General features: G+C 37.1%; 1 protein-coding gene across 11 annotated transcripts in view; it reads right to left on the reverse strand.

The window, feature by feature from the left end:
- Positions 1-6839: 6839 nt before the first annotated feature.
- The window catches only part of KDM6A (lysine demethylase 6A), a 209424-nt gene continuing 194767 nt past the window's right edge, over positions 6840-21496 (reverse strand). For 10 of the 11 annotated variants that reach the window (XM_025857360.2, XM_025857365.2, XM_025857366.2 and 7 more), the window contains 3 exons: positions 11781-11907; positions 9224-9394; positions 6840-8073 (listed from right to left, as the gene is read on the reverse strand). In XM_025857360.2, the coding sequence (XP_025713145.1) occupies positions 8044-8073; positions 9224-9394; positions 11781-11907 (328 nt within the window). In that variant the 3' untranslated portion in view covers positions 6840-8043. Of the gene's footprint in view, positions 8074-8750; positions 8795-9223; positions 9395-11780; positions 11908-21496 lie in introns of all 11 variants that reach the window. The other variant, XM_025857363.2, reaches the window with a different exon arrangement.

Consider the following 21496-nt stretch of genomic DNA (forward strand, 5'->3'; position numbering starts at 1 on the left):
GCCCCTAGGAGAAAACACAGGAGAGTATTCTTGAGACCAAGGTTAGGCAAAGATTTCCTAGACAGTACACAAAAAACACTAACCATACAAAAATGGACAAACTAGACTTTATCAAAATTAAGACTGTCTACTCATCAAGACACCATTAAGAAAATGAAAAGGCAAATCACAGGCTGGGAAAAATACTTGTAATATGAATATCTGACAAATGGCTTATAAGCAGATCATATAAGGAATCCTCTACAAATCAATAACAAAAAGACAACCCAATTTAAAATGAGCAAAACATCTGCATACTTCATAATCGAAGATATACAAATGGTCAGTATACACATGCAAAGACATTCAACATTAGTCATCACAGAAACGCAAATTTATAACCACAGTCAGATACCACACACTGACTAGAATGGTTAAGCTTTTGAAAACTAACAACACTAAATATCTCTGAGGATGCAGGGCAACCAGAGCTCCCAGATATTGCTGCTGGAAGTATAAACTGGTACCACCAGTTTGGAAAAATGTCCAATTGCTTATAAAGTGAAATAGAGAACTACCTTATGATCCAGCCATATTTATTCTTAGTAGCAAAAATTAGAAATCCAAATGTCAATCAGCAAGAGAACGGATAAAACATATTATTATAGTCATATAATAAAATACTATTCAACAGGGGCGCCTGGGTGGCTCAGTTGTTAAGCATCTGCCTTTGGCTCAGGTCATGGTCCCAGGGTCCTGGGATTGAGCCCTGCATCGGGCTCCCCGCTTGGTGGGGAGCCTGCTTCTCCATCTCCCACTCCCCCTGCTTGTATTCCCTCTCTCACTGTCTCTCTCTGTCAAATGAATAAATATTTTTTTAAAAAAATACTATTCAACAATAAAAAAGAAAGAACTACTGATAGTTATCAACATAGATGAATTTCAAAAACATTATGCTCAGTGAAAGAAGTCAAATGCAAAAAAAGCATACTGCACACTTCCATTTTTATGAAGTTTAAAAACAGTAAAATTAATCTCTGGGGATAGAAATTTAAAAAGTGGTTGCCTGGGGTTGGGGCAGCAAGAGAGGAAGAGAACAGAATGGAAAAGGACACAAGAGAACTTTCTAGGGAAATGACAATGCATTATTCTTGACTGGGGTATAACTGACACATTTGCCAAAACTCATCCAACTGTACACTTAAGATCTGTTCAGCTTACTGTACTATGTAACCATATCTCAAAAAAGATCAGGTTTAAAAAATGGACAAATAGTCCTTAAATACATGAAAAATCACTCAACCTTAGTCATTAAAGAACCGCAAATTAAAACTACCCTACCTAAGGGGGCGCCTGGGTGGCTCAGTCGTTAAGCAGCTGCCTTCAGCTCAGGTTATGATCCTGGGGTCCTGGGATCAAGCCCCGCATCGGGCTCCCTGCTCAGGCAGGCTTCTCCCTCTCCCTCTGCTCCTCTTCCCTGCTTGTGCTCTCTCTCTCGCTCTATCTCAAATAAATACATAAAATCTTAAAAAAAAATAAAGCTACCCTAAGATTCCATTTTCACCTATTATATTTGCAAAACTCCAAATGCTCCACAATACAGTGTATTGGTAAGGCTGTAGGAGAAATAGTCTTGTTCATACATTCTAGGCTGAGCGCAACACAGTATAGCTAGGAAGAGCAATATTGACAAAAACTGTATACGCACTTGCCTTGTGACTCAGTAATCTACGATTTTACCCTGAAGATACACCTCCACAAATACAAAACAACATGTGCATAAGGCCATTGAGACATTATTTGAAATAGCAAAAGACTGGAAACATCCCCAAAATGTCCATCATTGAGAGATGACACATGAAAACGATGGAGCACCATGAATTAATAATGATCTTTAGGATATATTCGGTGGAAAAAAAGCAAGGTGCCAAAATGTGCACACATCATGCTACATTTTGTGTGTTAAAGAAGGGAAATAAGACTATACATTCCAATTTATTTACTTTTGGAAAAAGAAACAGGAGATATGAGCTAATGAATTAAAAATGGTTACATGTAGGGGGTGGGTGGAGACAATTTGAAGGTGCTTAAAGGGATAGGAACAAGACTTCTCTGAAAGTACGTTTTAATATACTTTTGCATTTTTAACCATGTAAATGTTAATGTGTTTTGAAAACAAAGTTAAGTCAAAAGGGAGGGAGGGAGGGGGCTAGATGGAGCCTGAAGCAAGCCTAAAATGCAAATTTCAGTGCTAGCATCGCACTTCAGTGTTAACTAGCAGATTACCCACTGTTCATCCGCAGCTCTTCAGTGGGTTTTACTCATGAAGGTTTTGAGGAGACTGGCCTTATCTGGAGGAACAGATAGAGATGGTCTTACAGAGGAATTTTAATTCATGGACTTGCGAGCCCATATGATTTAGAAGGATTTATGGCAGGATGATTTGTAGGCTGATCAAGATTTAAAAACGATCCAGGTTTTGTATACAGATGTATTTTCAAGTTTTTGGCACTTTCTAGTTTTTCCTTTTTACTGAAATTTTTGATGCATCGGTATTGCGTATATTTTTGAACTTCCCCACCTCCCCCCCACCAATTATTTTCAGTACCTTAACCCAGAAAATCTGTTGATCATAGATTTGAGTACCGACTTCCATTTATTAAACATAGCATCCTTTCCATGTGCACACATCTCAAAATTTGCATCCGAGTACATTTAATGAAAGATAATGACATTTAAATCACATATATCAAGTTTTCTAAAGATAACATTCTCATCTACTTTCACTCTGCCAAATGTATTATGTTACACAAAGTGGAGCGCTAAAGAACGCTTGGCTACAATCAAGTATTTAAGCCTACAAAATCAGTGCGTTTGCTCTCTCCTCCTTTCTCCCGTTACACTTAGTAGATGTTGTATCTGAGCATCTGGGGAAGCAGGCGTGGTTCAGAGTTATTACTTTGTGTTAATCATACCCTTAATCTATTTGAGGTCATCATATACTTACACACACATGGTTATAATGTAAATACCTTAAGACAGTCCTTAAGTTCATCAGGAATCTTTCTGTTGTTCAAATCAAGACATGTTTAACCACTTGGGAGTAAACTACCTGGCACTGAATGGCTTTAAAATCCTGACAAAACGGACTCTGACTCTACATTTTTTTCAGGTTGGCACACTTAGAAATCATATTTTGAATATGTTAAATCAGATTCTCATCTTAAACTAGACTGGTAAATGGTAGACCGAATTTAGAAAAAAATGCCTATTAATCATTGTATCGAAAATATTCTATTTACACACTTTGTCACAGTTTCTTGAAGTGCCATGATTTGACTTTAGGACTGGAACAACTCAGTAGCCATCACTCAGACTTAACAGGACTCTTTCCTCTATCATTTCCACTTCCTAAAACCCATTGCTTTATCTTCTCCCTGATCACTCACCCTCTTTTCCAACCACTATGGACCCTAATGCAGCACATTAGGGTGCTTTCCATTCTAAGAGTGCAAAAATCTAGGAGTATGATGCCGGGAGGAGGTCAATACTACTCCCAAATGCTTCTTCTGAAACCAACTTAAAAACACTATGCCATACATCCCAGCTTGCCTAGAAGGGCCCCCATTTTATGGCTGCTGCCCTTTCCCAGTAAGTACTAATTGTGCCCCGTTTTGATCTCAAAAGTGTTCTGGCTTGGACTATAGAAGATATGGTTGGCCTAATTATAGGTTATCAAATTTAAAGACATCTTTCTCTTGTTAAAGAAATATTCAAAATGAAAAGTTTCTTTCAAGCATGACTACGGAGTAAGCACTCCGCAATTCCTACTTTTCTGCAGTGGGAAGTAGACTAGCGCTTCCCTCGAGTCGGATCTCCCATCACCACAGTTGAAATCTTGGCTCGAACACTTAATGACCACAAACTTGGGGGAAGTTATATGATCTCTTTGCCTCAGTTTACTTATTTGTAAGATGGGGACACAACAGTACCCAACTCAGAGGGTCACTGTGAGGACTAAAAAGAATGTGTATTAGGTACTTAGCACTGTGCTTTGCACAGGTTGTCAGTAAATGGTATCTGTAGGCCACACTAAAAAAATACCATCATTTCCCTGCTCAACTAAAAAAGTACATCTTCCTTTCAAAACCAAAATACCACATGGACTGCTTCACAATATATATACAAAACTATTACTGTGCAAAGCACTCCAGGACAGTGATACAAAACATTTAAAATTGTTGATGTTTGCTACTCATCAAAGACCAACATAATTTCATACCTAGGGATCCTGGAAAGACCGGACAACCCCCCCCCCACCCCCCACCCCTCAAATTCAATACCTTTTCCCATCCATGGCAGTTAGGTTGTTGCTCCACTGAAGGTGCTCTGGTAAATGTCACCATCTTGTGCCAACCCAAAGAAATCCCTGTAATCCTCATCTCTGCAGCATGGTGTGGTTGTTCTTCAAAAGCTCTGGTTTGTCCAACATCACCCTGGCTGGTTTAGCTTTCTTCTCCTTTACAATTTCCACTTCTCTCATATGTGACATTCCTTAGTGGGTATTTAGTCTACCTCTCCTCACCACAGTTCCTGGATCGTATCATCTCTTCTGGTTCTAAGCACCACCTCAGTGAACATCAGATACATGGTTCCAGATCAGGCCTCTCAATTTCAACTACTTAGATGCCCCACAAGCAGTTCATTAGTTTCTGCCTCCAGAACCACACTTCCGTATTTCCTACTCTGGTTAGAAGCACCCCATTCACTTGAAGACATCTAATGGATCCTGTGGAACTTATCTGTGCTCGTTATTTCCAACCTCGCAACATCCACAGCTCAAATCCAAATCCTCTCTTCCTTAAATTTCTCTGCTTTGGAGATATCCCTCTGGCAGCAATGTATAGGATAGATGGAGTGTGTTAAAGTAGGCAGGAAGACTACTGCAAATTCAGTGCTGTTCTTTCGTTTAAATCCCATGGACGATTCCATATTAACTACAGGGTAAAGTGTAAACACCGCTCATGGCAGAGGCAGCTTTCCCACATCTCGGAGCTTTCATACCCTTTCGTTTAGCATTCCTCCAACCCCTTGGCCAAAGTTCCCAAATCCTCTTGGCTCGGGAAGGTGCAATGTAAACCTCACTGAAATGCAGGCCGCCCCAATATTACCCTTCTTAACTCTTCTAGGTTTCGCCTGATGTATTACATCAATCTCCCATATTAGATGTGTGTGGAGAGGAGAGAGGACAGGGATCACATCTTAGATTTAAGGAGATGCTAAATAAATATACTGACTAAATGAAAATACACGTGAGAATAATTTAAAGATTTAATGACTAGGTTCGGAGAAGACACTTCGTTTCAGTTAAATTCATAGTATTATGTGATCTTAAATTTCCGTTGAAATTGTGAAGGCTGTGTCAGTTTACTACTTTTAGAAACTGACTTAGGTTTTATTTCAAAATGAAAAAGCCACTTTTTTTTACTGATTTAACATAGGTTAAAAAGCAAGTTGAATTGCTCTACTGATGGTATATGATTTCCTATTCAACTGGTGACAGAGAATGTGATTCAGTTCCCCCTATCTGGAGCAACATCTGTTTTATACATTTTGTAATTAGCTTTTCTTTAAACAATGTGTGTTATTAAGGCATCTAGATAAAGTGTGGTTTAGTGGGATTTACCTATACATAGAGCAGTAAAAAGAAAAAAAAATTCTATTTCTTCTGAAACCTGAAAAATGTAAATTATAAGGGATATCAAATTGATGAAAAGAAAGTAGTTTGCACAACTTTATCTAGTTATACTTCGGAGTAATGTTGATGTGTTTAATTTCTATCTCCTATTCTCTACCCATTCAAAGATTAAGCTGAGCAAGTATTATTCTTGACATAAAACTTCCAAGTATGTATTGGTGAAACAGCACTAAATTACTCTTAAATGTCAGACAATCTATATTAATCTTAGCAATAAACAATCTGATAAAACCATAGAAAATAAGACACTTTGTCAGTAAGATAAACTAGAACTGGTCAAGCTACATTTAGGCATTGCTTTAGCATTCTTATAATCTTTGCTTCTGGATAGTTGGCTTGCAATTTTTATTTGCAAAAATGTCTGTCTTTAGTTATTTCAAAAATACTAGTGGTTACACATCCTAAGCAGCACTTAGACAAGCACTCTTGCTTCCTAACTAAAATAGATTTGTAAGTATTTCCTTCTGAAGTTATGAGAGATGATTGCTGCTATTGATGATATTCAATATTTACCAAATTAACTAATTAAATAAAATATCTCCATGCTTTCAAGCCTTCAAACTGTTTCTAGGAGGACAACATACTCCAAAACTATCTGAACAAGAATACTTGATTAATGCAATCAGCACGGCATTTCCCCAGATGGGATTATAAATTCTCTTTAGTCATAAATATAACTCCATTTCTAGCATTCTCTATGCTTCTTCACTAAAGCTTCCTGGAGAATCTTATAAAGAACAGTATGATAAAGAGAGAGTATGTGCCAAGTGCAAGGTACCATTGTTATAAAACGAAATGCTACTGTTAATTAGAAGTGACTTGTTAATGCTAATATAGCTTGCTATATTTTTACCAGTGATACGGATTTGTAGACTCTCCCCCCCACCCCAATCACATCATGCAAGCAGGAAAGCATGAAATTTCAAAATTGCCTAACATTAAAAAATAAAGTCTCTTAATTTATTTGCATTCTAAAATAGAGCCCTTCATCTGAATTTTTCCATATAAAATTCTACTTAGTGATGTACAAGATTTATCAAGCCCATGTAACATTCCCTTTAAAATCTTAAGTTCAATCACTATTTGTTTTCTACTATTATACTATGTTTGGCAGCAATTGTTTATTGGTCTGTCATTGCAGTTAATTGCAACTTAACAATAAACCAGTCTGACATTTTAGGTCTTGAAGATACATACCATATATATTTCTTTAAAAATAATCATACTTTTGTAAGCAATACTTTACAGTAGACACCTCAAAAATCTACCATAGATGTGAAACTTAAAACGAGAAAAATTTAAGTTCTAAATCTTTATACATATATAGCCAGATTTCTATATATATTATATATACATACATAAGTATATATAAAATATATATAATCAGATTTGAAAAATGAACAAAAACTGGGCACTGTACATAAAGTCTTTTTAAAACTCAAACAATAGAAAACTCTTTAAACATTAAACAATTTTAATAAAAGTTTCTGTACAATGCTAAGCAGTTTTATTTACACATAGAAAATGTAATAGGAGTAGTGTTTGAAATTACAGAACTCCTTAAAATTTCAATGGCAGGTAAATCTGGAAAAAATAACAGCATTCCATTCACAAATATTTTCAAGCAATAAATATGTATTTATAAATAGTGTAAATTTACATCAAGATTAGAAACAAAAATCACAAATCTGAAGTTTATTCCTTAGTCTATGTGCAATCCATTATCTTTGTGACTTGGCTGTTAATTTTTTAAACATTTTATTTAGGAACCAAAAGTGTAATAACCGTCATGGTTTCAAAACAAGACAGAAAAACATAAAAGCAGTAAAAAAGTTCCTTACCTAACTTTTCACATTAAAAAAAAGTTGACCAAAGAAAGACTTAAAATTGCTAACTACCTTACAAAGAAATGACCAGCTAGGCTAGTATTTTTTTTTTTTTTCAAGGAAAATTCTGAAGGGGGAAAAGATAGATGAAAACCAATTCATCAGCCCAGAAATAGAGAAATATAAAAGAGGTTGTTTTCAAGTCAGTAGTCTGTATGATGTTGCCAGTTTTGTCAGATATATACAAAACATGGAATTTATTATTTTGTTTCTGAAGTACAGCTGATCAGCTCTGTGAGAGTCCTGGAGTAGGAGCAGTGCTCTCCCCTGTCCAGTTGGTTGACACTCCACACTTGGAAGGTTGCATAGACACAGTTTTCAGCCAGCAGCCTTAAGAGACAGCTACAAAAACCGGTGGTGCAGAATTGAGTTACTTCCTGAATAGCAGAAAAGGTCGCATTTACTGTCCATGGAACAATATCAAGATGAGGAGGATGGTAATGGAGGAGCCTGAAAATAAAAGGTGTGTTACTTTGGTATACCAACGGTTAATAGCAGGCCCTAGCTCAAGTCTACAAACATAGTCTGCTTATGAATGTAGGGGAAGGAACAATTCTCAAAAGAAAGTTTCAAAGTCTGCTACACAATGTCAACGTAGAACCTTCCTTACTACTGTCTCCTGCATGGCCAATTTTCCTAAGGGTCTGAGACCATTATTGTACTCAGTGTGCCTACATTTTTCTGTACTTCACCAATTAGTCAAAAGCCCTTAGGATGTTATTAGGTTGACCATTTTCTAGATTGCTTTAAAAAAAAAAAAAACGACTTGCAGAAAATGATTTCACAAATCAATTATAATTTCATTAGTGACTGGCTTCAGAAGCTATCTCAACAAGATAATATATTTTGTTTAACATATTCCGGATAATTTTCTTCTTCTTTAAGCAACCTTAAAGACCATTTAAGTGAAACTGGGAGCTAAATTTCAATAATTCGGGTTTTGGTCACATATGCAGAGAAAAGTACTGGAGAAAATCAACAATTCATAAATCATATCTGTGTGTCTATTCATGAAACTATTGATATGCTAGAGTAAAATGCTTCCCCCTAAGCCTCTGCTGTTTAAAATTAAAAACTGTGTAATAATTTATAAGTATACTTGAATTTCATAAGGTTATAAAACGTACCAGGAAGTTAAGCTCCATCAGATATTCCCATGAGGTTAATACTTCTGGCAAGGACAAAATTTTAAATACATATAATTAGCTCTAAAAGCAGAAGTCTATTTAAAGACCACACTTACTGATTCATCTTGTGGACGCTAATAACCTACGTACACATTTTATCAACGGAAATCAAATGGCACAGAGGATATGATAGTGTTCTAAAAGCACAGGAAGATTTTAAAATGTAATTACGGTGACATTATTTAGGCTTGGACTCACCCAGGAAGGAAAGTGAAAATGAAACACACCAATTTTATAGGAATAAATACTTGGAAGTGAAGGAGGGGGAAATGATACGAATATTTCCTCATGCAATATCTAACAAGCAAAGGAAAATTTAAATATTTCATTACCTCCTACTCATCAGGTGGCAAAACAAACACTGCTGCTTCCCTATCCAGCTAAGTATGTACTCACATGTTGATTTCACTTACTAATGTAAATTGGTCATAGACTTGCATCAGATCCTCCATTTTATACTGTTCTAGCACCACAAAATTTTCCAGGTTTCCGCTTGTTTTTCGTGCACAATCTTGGCAATGCACTATGTAGGTCTTTCGAGAATTGCTCTCATTTGTGACAAAAAGCAGATCAAAAACCTCCACCTATTTTATGCAAGAGAAAAGGAGTTCAATAGAGAGAGTATTTATTTATTGTACTGTTTTAGTATAATCATAGAATTCTACTTTACATGGAATTGTGGACAGTGATCTCTGGTTAAGAGTAGCTACTAAGACAAACATGGCCATGTCTGAGAATGTTCAACAGAGCAGGTTTATTTTGCACCAAACCCAAAGACGTGGGTGGTAAGGCATCCTTAGGGGAGGGACTTAAAGGAATGACACACCCTTTACAACCACTGGCAAAAGCCTAATTTAAAAGTTGATCAAGGTCAGCCTATTTTTGTTTTCAATCCAAAACAATTAGAAGACAGTACTCATCACAGAGCACTGTGTATGGATGCTTGTCTTCTCCCAGAGACTGAGCTCCTCAACAATGAAGACTGTGTTTTACTCACTTTTGCACCTCCAGCGCATAGCACAGTGCTAATAAGACAAACCTCAAAACACAGTTGTTGAATAAATATAATCTGATTATTTTACAGATGAGGAAACTGACAGATAAGTGACAGTGAGTGTTTAGCTATAAGCCTCATGTTAAGGAATAGAAGTATAGACAAAAGGTATATTTATGACTATAGCATGATTTTAGAAATAATACCTCTACCTTTTACAGAAAGATTGATGAGCTGCTAGGGTTCAGGTGGGATAAGAAACAACACTGAGGGATAGAAGTCATTCTGAAATTCTGAAAAGCTGATACATTCATTTCTCTTTTTTTTTGAGGTATAACAAACCTAAACAGAATCTATCTGATCTCCCAAAGATTTAACTTTGGCCAGGTTGCACAACATTAAAACAGCCGATGGACTGGGGTGCCTGGGTGGCTCAGTCGTTAAACGGCTGCCTTCAGCTCAGGTCATGATCCCAGGGTTCTGGGATCGAGCCCTGCATCGGGCTCTCTGGCCAGTGGGAAGCCTGCTTCTCCCTTTCCCACTCCCCCTGCTTGTGTTCCCTCTGTCACTCGCGCTGTCAAATAAATAAATAAATAAACAAATAATAAATAAATAAAAGCCGATGGATTCAATCATTTCAAATAAAAGTCAACGTCAGAATACAGAATTTCAAGGTTTGGAATGGATCATTAATATCCCTGGCTTTGGCATATCCTTGAATTTATTCAATGACAGAAAACTCTCATGACCTCCTGTCTTCTTTGAACAGCGTTTTAACTAAAATCCCAGCATTCACCATTTTACCATTACTATCAATGGGCAACAACATGAACCTGGTGATCTGAGCTGGAAAATTTATGAGCATTCTTCGACCTGTCCCTCACTTCTGCCATGTAATGTGCTCTCCTGTGGATTTTACCTTCTAAATATTTTGAATTCCTCTCCTTCTTTACTATTCCCACTGCAATCTCATGTAGGTCTTAAGATAACAACTCTTTCTTAAAACAACCACTGCAACAGCTCCTATCTCCATTCTTTCCAACCACATTTCTCCTTCAAACACATATCCAAAGTGGCTGCCTGCTCAACATTTTTTGATGGCTTGAATGACCTCAGAATAAATATCAATTTCCTTAAAATCATTCCAGATGCTCTGCAAAGCTTCCTACCCCCTAGACTTGTAAGTAGAATTTGCATATTCTGTGTTCCAGCACACTGGACTACTTACCCTTTTCTGAAAAGTCATTTCATTTCCCATGTTGTGCCTACAGCTCATAATAACATTCACTCCACTTCCAATTCTCATTTTTTTAGCCACTTCAAGGATGGACTCAAATGTTAATATTTTTGTGAATGCTTATGCAAACACTAGAAGGGAAAATTAGGTCATTTCCCCCCTCAGTGTTATCCTAACAGTAAGATCCAACTTGGCATTCACCACAGTCTCATGTACATTACAATTAGTTGTTTATAATCTGTCTTCTCCGAGTAGAATATAAGCTCTTTCAGAACAGGTACTACATTAATATTTGTTTCTGCTTCTCTTGAATGCCTTCGCCACAGAAGATTGACCAATGTATTATGAACTGCGCCACAGAGGGGTGAGCACTGATCTGCTGCACTGTCATCTGTTTACATCTGGATTATTCCCAGTTTAAAATCTCAAGACTAAACTTCTTGATGATAATCATTTGTTAAACATCTACCAGACAAATGACTCTGTCATAATTACTTGTAGAGTTAATTCATTGTTAGAGAAATAGAATGTCATTAAATTTTAATGTAACAGCTAAGTAACAAGAAAATAACAAGACTGAATACAATGTCAATTTCAGTAAGATGCAGGGCATGAGAGTATAAATATTCTTTATAAACTTTATATATTTATAAGTTTTAAATAAAGTAACCAAAGAGAAACCAAAAGTAGAGAGGTAAGAGGCTTTATAAAACAACCGTGGATAACAATAGTTACTTACCTCACAAATGCTACAGTAATGTGCCGGTTCTTCTTTTGTCCGCCCATGCCATATAATCTCTTTTCCTGCAGCAATGAGAGCTTCCCTCAACGTCTGACATTGCTTCAGAGTTCTCAGAAGACAATACCTATTATGGGGGGAAAAATTATTTGTGACCAGCAACAGAATACTGTATATCATTACCATAAAAGATATACTCCCAGAGACTTGGTTCTAGTATCTGTGACTTTATAATTTTTTTTTTGTCAATTTCTCAGATATTCTCTTTCTTAAAAAATAAGGCCAATGCTCAGCAAGTCTGATGATGACAATATTAGATCATTTACAGTTGAAAATTAATTGATATCTGAATATCAAAATATAGTGATCTTAATACAAAAAACCCGACTCCTTGCTTAAATAGAAGTTGCTAACTTTGGCTCTTATTTGGGCAAGTCAATTAACCTCTTTGGGAGTCAATGTCCTCATCCTTGACATAAGGGGTCTAAATTCCAGATCTCAACTGCTATAATTCTATTAAGACAGGAAGGCACATTATTTCTGTCAGCACTACCTAGACACTTATAAACAGGATCATCTATACAGCTAATTTTGAAACTTTTGAGTCTGTACACAGAAAACTATAGATTTAGTTACTACATGACACAAAATTGGTTTCATTACAGCGCTAAAGAAGAAAAAAAGACATTACTTGATTTTAACTTGAGGATAATATAGAATCTTTCATTTATATTAACACAAGTGAACTCTTCTTATAGCTTTTCTAAATTCATACTTATGATGCTAACAGTATATTGAATTCTCACAATTTGTGCTGATTTTCCTACAGTTTGCTGTCATTATTTGGACTTGTCTGCTAGTCTCTTACTCTCCTGTGAATTAGTGGCTCAGGTTCTCCATTTCAAAGAGAAGTTGGACTAGATGGTCTCTAAGGCACTTTGCAGCTCTAAAATTTTTGCAGACAATGAAAATACCCTAAAGAAAAGTAAATGGGTTTAGCAACTGACTGCTATTTTAGAGCAAAGTTTTTGTCTGTTTTATTCATTGCCTAGGACAGTGCCTGGCATATAGTATAGGTGCTCGATAAACACTCAATTACTTAAGAAGTAAAATTGAGAGCATAACAGCATATTTAATTTCTCTGAATTTGTATTTCCTTGCTATTTCCCAAGTTACAAGGTTAAAGTATTGTATCAGAACCCATGTACATTAAGCCAAGGAAAAAAAGATGACTTAAAATATATGTAAACCTGTTACTTTATGTAACAAACCTTAAACAATAGCAACTTTACAGTTGTAAGGCAGATCCTTTCAGTATCATAGTCAAAGAATTTCACTCTTAACTTGGCTTCAGCAATTCTTGTATTTAACTTATTTAAAAACAAAATAATGCTTTAGATTGTGGTTTGCAAGTCAAACATAGGACAGCTGTGTGGGGGGAGGAGTGGGGAGAGATGTGTCAGGGGAGGTAGCAAGTAAAAAGTTAGATCATGGCAAAAAGAGAGAAGATAGAATTCTAGACTATGCCGCCAGCTCTTGAACAGTACCTGCTCCTCCCTTTTCCCCTTCCCACGTCAAGTACAATTCACCTCTGAAGCCACTGATCTTACTAAACAAGTTTTCCAAGCAGGGCTTCAAAATAAGGTCTCTTTCATAGGAAAATAATGCCTAAAACTTTGCAGATACCTTTGGAAAATTTGCAGACTCCACTATGCTCTTGTGTGAGAAACAAAGAAAAAATAATAAAATAATACAGTAAAGTACATAAATAATTAAAAATAAGAAAACAGGAGGCATAGTATGAGATGCTTCAGACACGTTACACCATGTAGGCCTCTTAACAGCCCTGTGAGAGGCACTCTTATTTCCATCTTACCAATGAGCCAACTAGGGCTCAGGGAAGCTCAATTTGTCTGATGTCATAAAGCTAATTTTTAAGTGGCTGGGCTAGGGGTTTGTGAAAACAAAATGTTAAGCCTCCCCTCACTACCTCACACTGTACTCTCTTCTTTCTGGTATCTTTTCCTATCTCTTTTTACCTGCCTGCTCCCCCTCGTCTCTTTTGAAGATGAGATTCTTGAAGTTCCATTAGCAGAGTTTGGTTTTGTGTTTCGAACATAGAGCCTTGGTTCTGGGGAGCAGTACCCCACTCTACTCAGCGAATGAACTTTTACCTCCAATGCTATGGACTACTTTGGCAGTTAGATTGTAGTTTACAACTTATGGCTCGTTAGGTAGTTTTAACCAGAAAAAGGCAATTAGTATATATTTTTTTCCTACAAACAATAAAGGGTTAGAGTTAGGGTTATATTAAGAGTAAACACTAAGCCATGAATATGCTGCTTCTGGAATCACAGCTCCAGAACTTTTATTTTGTGAGATACTGGAATCTTAGAAAATCATCAATTCAACTAATATGACCTGACAACAAATAACCAAATTATGGTTTCCCCCTTGCCCTTTGTTTTTTTCCTTAACAGTAAAAGTTTCTGTTTCTTCCCATTTTCAAAAGGTAGCGCAGTTGGAACAGAAGGAGAACTGAGAGACAGAGGCTCTTTTGGAGTCCACAGCAATAAGCAGGTCCTAGAGAGAGGATGTGATTCAACTGAAGGGTAGAGAACAATAAACAGAAAATAAAAACATTTGAGGAAAGGATGCCTACGGAAGGCACAGATATACTATTCAAGACTTGACTTTTAACAGTCATCTGGTTCTGCTTTGGTTAATCTGGTTCTGCTTTGGTTAATCTCAGGCTTTGGTTTTATGTGACAACAACATGTGAATGTACCGAAGAGCTAAAAACTAAGAGTCAAACAAAATCACTGTTGCCATTTCCTCTTCATTTTAGTTTTGCTGAATTTTAATAAGTTTATCTTATAGCAATTAAAAATGTAACTTGTTAGAAAAAAAATAATAAATCACTAGCAAAAAGTATAAAAATGTAGAGGATGGGGCGCCTGGGTGGCTCAGTCATTAAACGTCTGCCTTCCACTCAGGTCATGTTCCCAGGGTCCTGGGATCGAGCCCCGCATCGGGCTCCCTGCTCAGCGGGAAGCCTGCTTCTCCCTCTCCCACTCCCCCTGCTGTGTTCCCTCTCTGTGTCTCCCTCTGTCAAATAAAGTCTTTAAAAAAATACATAGAGGATAGAAGATGCTGTTTTTAACAAATGCATTTTAGGAGCAGGATCAGAAATGATTTCAGGAGCCAGAAAAGCAGGAAATTCTGTGACTTTTAAGGATCAGTCTGGTTTCAGGACCCTGTGTTTAGCTGTCTGGATGAAAGACTACACAAAAAAGCAGGGAGTATTAAAGACAGTTCTGGCTTGGAAGAAAACCACAAGGAAGAGGCTGATTGAGGGTGTGTTGTATTTGAGGTTACACAGTAGAATCTAATCCACCCAAAAACCCATCTGCAAAGATGGAACCTCAAGAGGGATGGAATTTTAGTGAAATGCTTTACATAGGGGATAGAAATGCAAATATACATGAAATATCAGAATAAGAAAACTGAAGACAATAAATAGAAGGACAAATGATTATGAACAATATAATCATAAATCAATACATTGGGCAAAAGATAAAGTATGCCATGAATGCAAAAGGAAGGAGCAGCTCATCTTCCATTGAGGGGAGATGGGAAATCACAGAAGTTTTCATAAAGAAGTTGTCAATTTAGAATGTGAGCAAGGAGGAGAGGTGGGAGGAAGGCATCTTCCAGGCAGTGGGAATGCCATGAACAAAGCTAGTATGGGGATTATTCAGGGAACAAACAACTGCTGCTACAAGATTTTAATCTTGGGATGGGGTTTCTGGGGCAGGAGAATAAAGGAATAAAGCCACAGTGACAGTACATTATATTGAAGTGAAGACAACACTGGGGACTACTCAGACATTCCAAGGGCAACTTAGGACTAAGTTTCCAAAGTCAGTTCCCAAATACCAGTGTGGAGACAGATGAAACATGGGTTAACTTGATACAACAAGTCTTTATGGTAACAACCTTAGCCACTAAGAAGTAAATGGGGTACAAATTAAAAGTACACCAAGAGGTGCCCTGCCTTGACCAATCTCTTACTGAAAGAGCCATGCAGGAAAAGTGAGCCAACATGTGAGCCCTTGAAACAAACTTGCCACCTGTCACTCCAGGGTTTCATTTCCCTATGACAACAGTGAGTGTCTGAATGTCAGTGAGACATCCAGTAGTTTCATTTAAACCAACCACATGGCTGAAAATCAAGGTCTCAGTCAATGATAAAATGAGTGTCTTAAGAATTTTAAATTCCTGGATGGAAAAATCAAACATGAAAGCAAATGTTAACCACGAGGATGTAGTTTTAGAATTTTTATATTTTGTTTATACGGTATTCTCACAAAGTACTGTATATTTAACCCAATGGTGTTTCAGAAGACCGAGACTCAGGATAAGAGCATTAGGATCCATACCAACTATGGACTGGTCTTCATGGCTATACCCTCTCAATCAATTATTAGGCCAACTGGATATTACCAAAGAGCTGGAGTCCATTTGTCCATTAAAAAAATGGGAATCAAAGGGAAAGAGGAGTTAATAGTGAACAATTTGCTTTAATGTATATTCAAAACCTCTGTGCTTGTGATAAAGTTTATATTACGTAGATAAGGTAATAATCTATAGTATGTACCAAAAAAAGGGAAAACAAAAATATTGTTAGTTTTAAGAGATCTAATCTAGTCTAGGATGTCAGGGACTTGCCTGATCAGAGGATTTATCTAGGCCACTGTGAAAGAGATTCCCAGGGTTCCTCCCATAGAGCTTTGAATTTACTTGTTAGGAACAGACACTAGATATCTATTTTAGTAAGAGTCTCTGCTGATTTTTATGATTAGGGAAGTAAGAACCAGTGCAAACCTCTTACTTCATAAGTGATGAAATTGGGAACAATGTCTAAAATTTGTAGCATTATTCTTCAACAGACATTAGTACTATACCAACTTCATGATCACATTTTTATGATAAAAGCCTTTAAGAGACTATAGAAAGAAAGCTTCAGGGGGGAGATAAGAGCAGATTCTAGAGCTAGATTGCCTGGGTTCAAATCCCAGCTCCACACGTACTTCATATTCTCTGTGCCTCAGTTTCCTCACTGCAAAAAAAAAGAGGACAACTAACTAACACTGCTATTATGAAAATTACATGTGTTACATAAAATGCTTAGATTAGTGCCTGGCAATTAGTGATCAGTATTTAAATTCAACATGTCAAATTCTTAAATAATTACATAATTACTAAACTGAAGTTTTTTAAATTTGAAAAAAACTGCAATGAGTGCCAACTAAAAGTGCAATAATTACACCAAAAAGAACGTATTTAAAAGGCGTTTAGTCTAGATCCCATTAGGTCAGGATTTCTCAATCAAGGCACTACTGTTATTTTGGGCGGGAAAATTCTTTGTTGTGAGGGGCTGTCCTGTGCACTGTGGGGTGCTTAGCAGTATCCCTAGGTTCTACCCACCAAATATCCACAGTACCTGTCCCATTCAAATCATGACACTGCCCCATGTCCCCTGAGGAAGGGGTCGGGGGAGGCAAAACTACCCACAGTTGAGAACCACTGCCCTAGGTCCATGAATATTCTACTTGAAAAACAGAAGGTGACTGAGGTTTCTATAACTAATATTAGTATTAACAATTATAACTATAGCTACCATTTACTGAGTGCTTACTCTAAGACCCACATAATACTTACAAAAGGTGTTTATTCCCATTTTTTAGAAAAGAAAACAAAGACTAATAAGTTTGGTAATTTACCATGGTCCCCCCTACCAACAAATGGGGCAGCTGAGATGTGAAGACAGACTGGACTCCAAACAACTACACAGTGCTGCCCTGCCTGTAATAGTTCACCGAGACATCAAATAGCACAGAACCTAAGACAGGAAAATTATAAAGGCAAATAATGAACATATAATGATCGCATATACACGAAAGGCATAGAGAAAGTACTTTATAAAGCATTAATATTCTGCATGTAAAATGGTACATTTAAAAACATCTACAAAAAGTGTGTAAGTGGTCAAAAGTATGACAAAATGATATGACAAGAACTTAAGTTTGTGGGGAGTGGTTTTCAATGGACTTGATACCACTGAAATTTTAGAAAATTTATTTTCAAGTAATGGCTTATAAGGTATTAGTATTTTTAGAATGTATAATTACTTAGCAGATTACAGGGAGGTTAAGAGAATGTATTCTGAAAATTAACCTTCTACTCCTCAGCATACTATCTGATATGCTCCTCCTAAATCTGAGACTTCCTAATATTGAACTTTTCCAGAGGAAAATGGGATCTTTGGCATTCTATTTTTGACATCTGAAAATGTACTGAACTACTTACCATCACAGCGATTTAAGTGGAACTAACAAAGTAGTAGCGAAGGAACCAGAGTTTCCAACGTATTAGAAACATACTATCATTACATTAACTTGCTAAGAGCCCAACATGATTGCAACAATTTATACCGTATTTGTTGGACTTGGCCTTATCTACTGTTGAGATTAAACCATTCAACTGCATCTAAAGGAATCTATGTATTGTGAAAGCCTGTTATCTACAGGGAAATCTAATCAGTACCAACAGTCTCAAGAGCTCACTTGCTACACTAGCATTTGATTCCTTTTTTTTTCTTTCTTTTTCAAGGGTCCTATTAAAAGGAATACTTCAATGCTAAAACATAATGAATATACAAGTCTTATGAAGGTGAAGTTAAAAAAAGCTTTAGCACTATACAGGGAGAAAATGCAGGCCAAGGCAACATACCTCAAATATTTGAAAATGGGAATCATGAATTTTCAAAGAAAGGTTTCTCTTAGCTCTCAACTAGTTTAAAATTAAAACCAAAGAGTAAAAACTACATACTTTGATGAAGATGGATAATCAGCATCAATAAAATCTCCCCACCCTCAATTTTAGGTTTTAAAGATTTTATTTTATTTATTTATGAGAGAGAGAGAGAGAGAAAGAGAGGCAGAGGGAGAAGCAGGATCCCTGCTCAGCAGGGAGCCTGATGTGGGACTCGATCCCAGGACCCTGGGATCATGACCTGAGCCGAAGGCAGATGCTTAACCATCTGAGCCACCCAGGTGCCCTCAATTTTAGGTTTTAAAGTGCCTATTTAGTAAAACTTCATTCACTCATGACCAACCAATGAAAATACCTATGACATAGTTTATACTGGAGTGGGAGAGGGATTTACTTAAAGTAAGTATGTTCAATAGTTGTCAAAAATGTACAACCCAAATAAAATTGTGAGAAAACAAATCCAGAATGTGGAGCTCTGTAGAAGACAAAGGTTTGCTCTCTTTAAAAAGAAGGAGAAGAAGAAAGAAGAAGAAAAAAAACCATGCAAAAGGACTCGTAGATTTCAGAGACTAAAGACACAATGACTACATACTGAATTCAAGGTCAGCATCACAGGGGCTGGTTGGGCACGGAGAGGTAAAAGCTACAAAAATACATTTTTGCATAGTTGGGGAATTTCAAATACAGTCTGTATATTAGCTAATTACTATTGAATTTCACATTTCTTACATGTGTTAAACAGTACTGTGGTTACACAAGAATAACCTTACTTTTTTTTTTTAAACATAAAGCATTCTTTTTTATTTAACATAAAGCATTCCTTTTTTTTTTTTTTTAAGATTTTATTTATTTATTTGACAGAGAGACACAGCAAGAGAGGGAACATAAGCAGGGGGAGTGGGAGAGGGAGAAGCAGGCTTCTTGCCGAGCAGGGAGCCTGATGCGGGGCTCGATCCCAGGACCCTGGGATCATGACCTGACCCAAAGGCAGACGCTTAATGACTAAGCCACCCAGGCACCCCAAGAATATTCTTATTCTTAAGAGATGCAGGTTGAAGCATTTGGGATCGTGTCATAATGTTTGCAAATTATTTTTTCATATGGCTCAGCCAAAAAACTGTGCGCGTATGCGCATGTGGAGACTGCTAAGTACATGTGGCAAAAACTTACCTGAGGACTCCAAATGAGGTTATATAGGCATTCACGGTACTATTCTTTCACTTTTGGTAGATTTTTAAAATTACAAAATAAAACGTTGGAGGAAAAAGTATAAACAAGTTTTGGAGTAGGGGCATGCAGTAATGCATTACATGCAAATTTGATGTATTTTAAAGGAGAATAAGGTATTAATATGGAAAAAATGTCACAGTTCAATGAGTTATTAAAGGAAAAGATCAGTAGCCTTACATTTTGATAGAGTCTTTCTTACTTCATTTCTTTGTATAGGCACTGTTCTATTTTAAAAATAGCTAATGGTTGAGAAAACTTAACAGCTAACACCTTAGGAGGGTTACCTGTCAGCCAGGTGAAAGCTACAAATGTGTGTACCAGACTCCTTCTCTCAGCAGTAGAGCCACACAGTCATCTGGCTACTGAACAGAGATCCCCACTAAAACATCACAGGAAGAATTCAAGTTCTGCATGTCTTAAGTCTGCCAAGCTGGTAATCACTCCCCACACCTAATTCAGTTCGTCTCTTCTTCCTTTACCCCCAGCTCCGTCAACAAGCACATATGTCCCCCTGCCTACCCAAGGTAAAGCCCCAGCAGTACAGATTCCTCTCTCACCTCCACCACCCAATCACCAAGTGTAGTCTAGTTTACCCTTTAACCTTTGTCTCTCCTCTTGTCTGAACTGCAGCAACTACCTTCTCATTTATTCCTCTAAATCTTCTGCCCTCCATTTACTGCTTCATCTTGCTGCCATGTGACCTAACATGCAAATTTGATCATTATTAAAAAGATTTCAAAAAACAAATTTTTTTGAGAGAGAGAGAGAGAGCATGTGAGCGCAAGGGGGGTGGGGGGAGGGAGAAGGGAGGGAGGGGGAGGGAGGGGGGAGGGAGGGGAGAGAGAGAGAGAGAGAGAGAGAGAGAGAGAGAGAGAGAAAATCCCAAGCAGGCTCCACACCCAGCAGAGAGCCTGATGCGGGGCTCGATCACACAACCCTGAGATCCTGACCTGAGCCAAAATCAAGAGTTGGACGCCTAACCAACTGAGCCACCCAGGCACCCCTAAAAGATTTAAAATTCTAAAGGCTTCCCACTGGTGGCTGCTCCCAATGTGAAGTTTACCTGAAATTTTTAGCAACATGTTTAAATCTATACTCTTCAACTAATAAGAACAAGTAGGGCTTAAACCTGAAAAGACACTTCAAAGTTTGGTCTAAAGAAGGAGAAACTAAGTTTGCTTATAATATATGGGGTATGTGGAAAAAAGTTTATGTTTATTTAGACAGTTAAAGGAAATCAAAAGAGAAAGTTATTCACTGAGCCTTCACTAAAATTCTTCTAAGGAGTTAGGCTGTTAACTTTTCAAGTCAAGGTCACTGCAATGTAAAATGAAAGTAGTAATAAGATAATGAATATTCTTTTGACTCATGCCAATGCAGAAGGTATCTGCAAGAACGTGGAGTATAAAGATTAGTGTATTTTAGTAAAACAACTAGGATGTAGAAATTTAAAGAGATTACTATATGATTTACTCAGATAAAGTACTTTATGGAATTGCAGGACTCTAAAAGACCCAATTTGAACTTGGGAAGTGCAAGGAAAAAAAAACAAGAATAATGTTGACTTGATGAAGTAACTACAGGTAATTCATTCTCTAAATGATAACGAGAAATTAGTAGGGGGCAACAGAAGAGAACACCATTCTCCC

This window comes from Callorhinus ursinus, unplaced genomic scaffold (assembly GCF_003265705.2).
Source record: "Callorhinus ursinus isolate GAN/ISIS: 27379988/994484 unplaced genomic scaffold, GSC_fseal_2.0 scaffold16, whole genome shotgun sequence".
Lineage (NCBI taxonomy): Eukaryota > Metazoa > Chordata > Mammalia > Carnivora > Otariidae > Callorhinus > Callorhinus ursinus.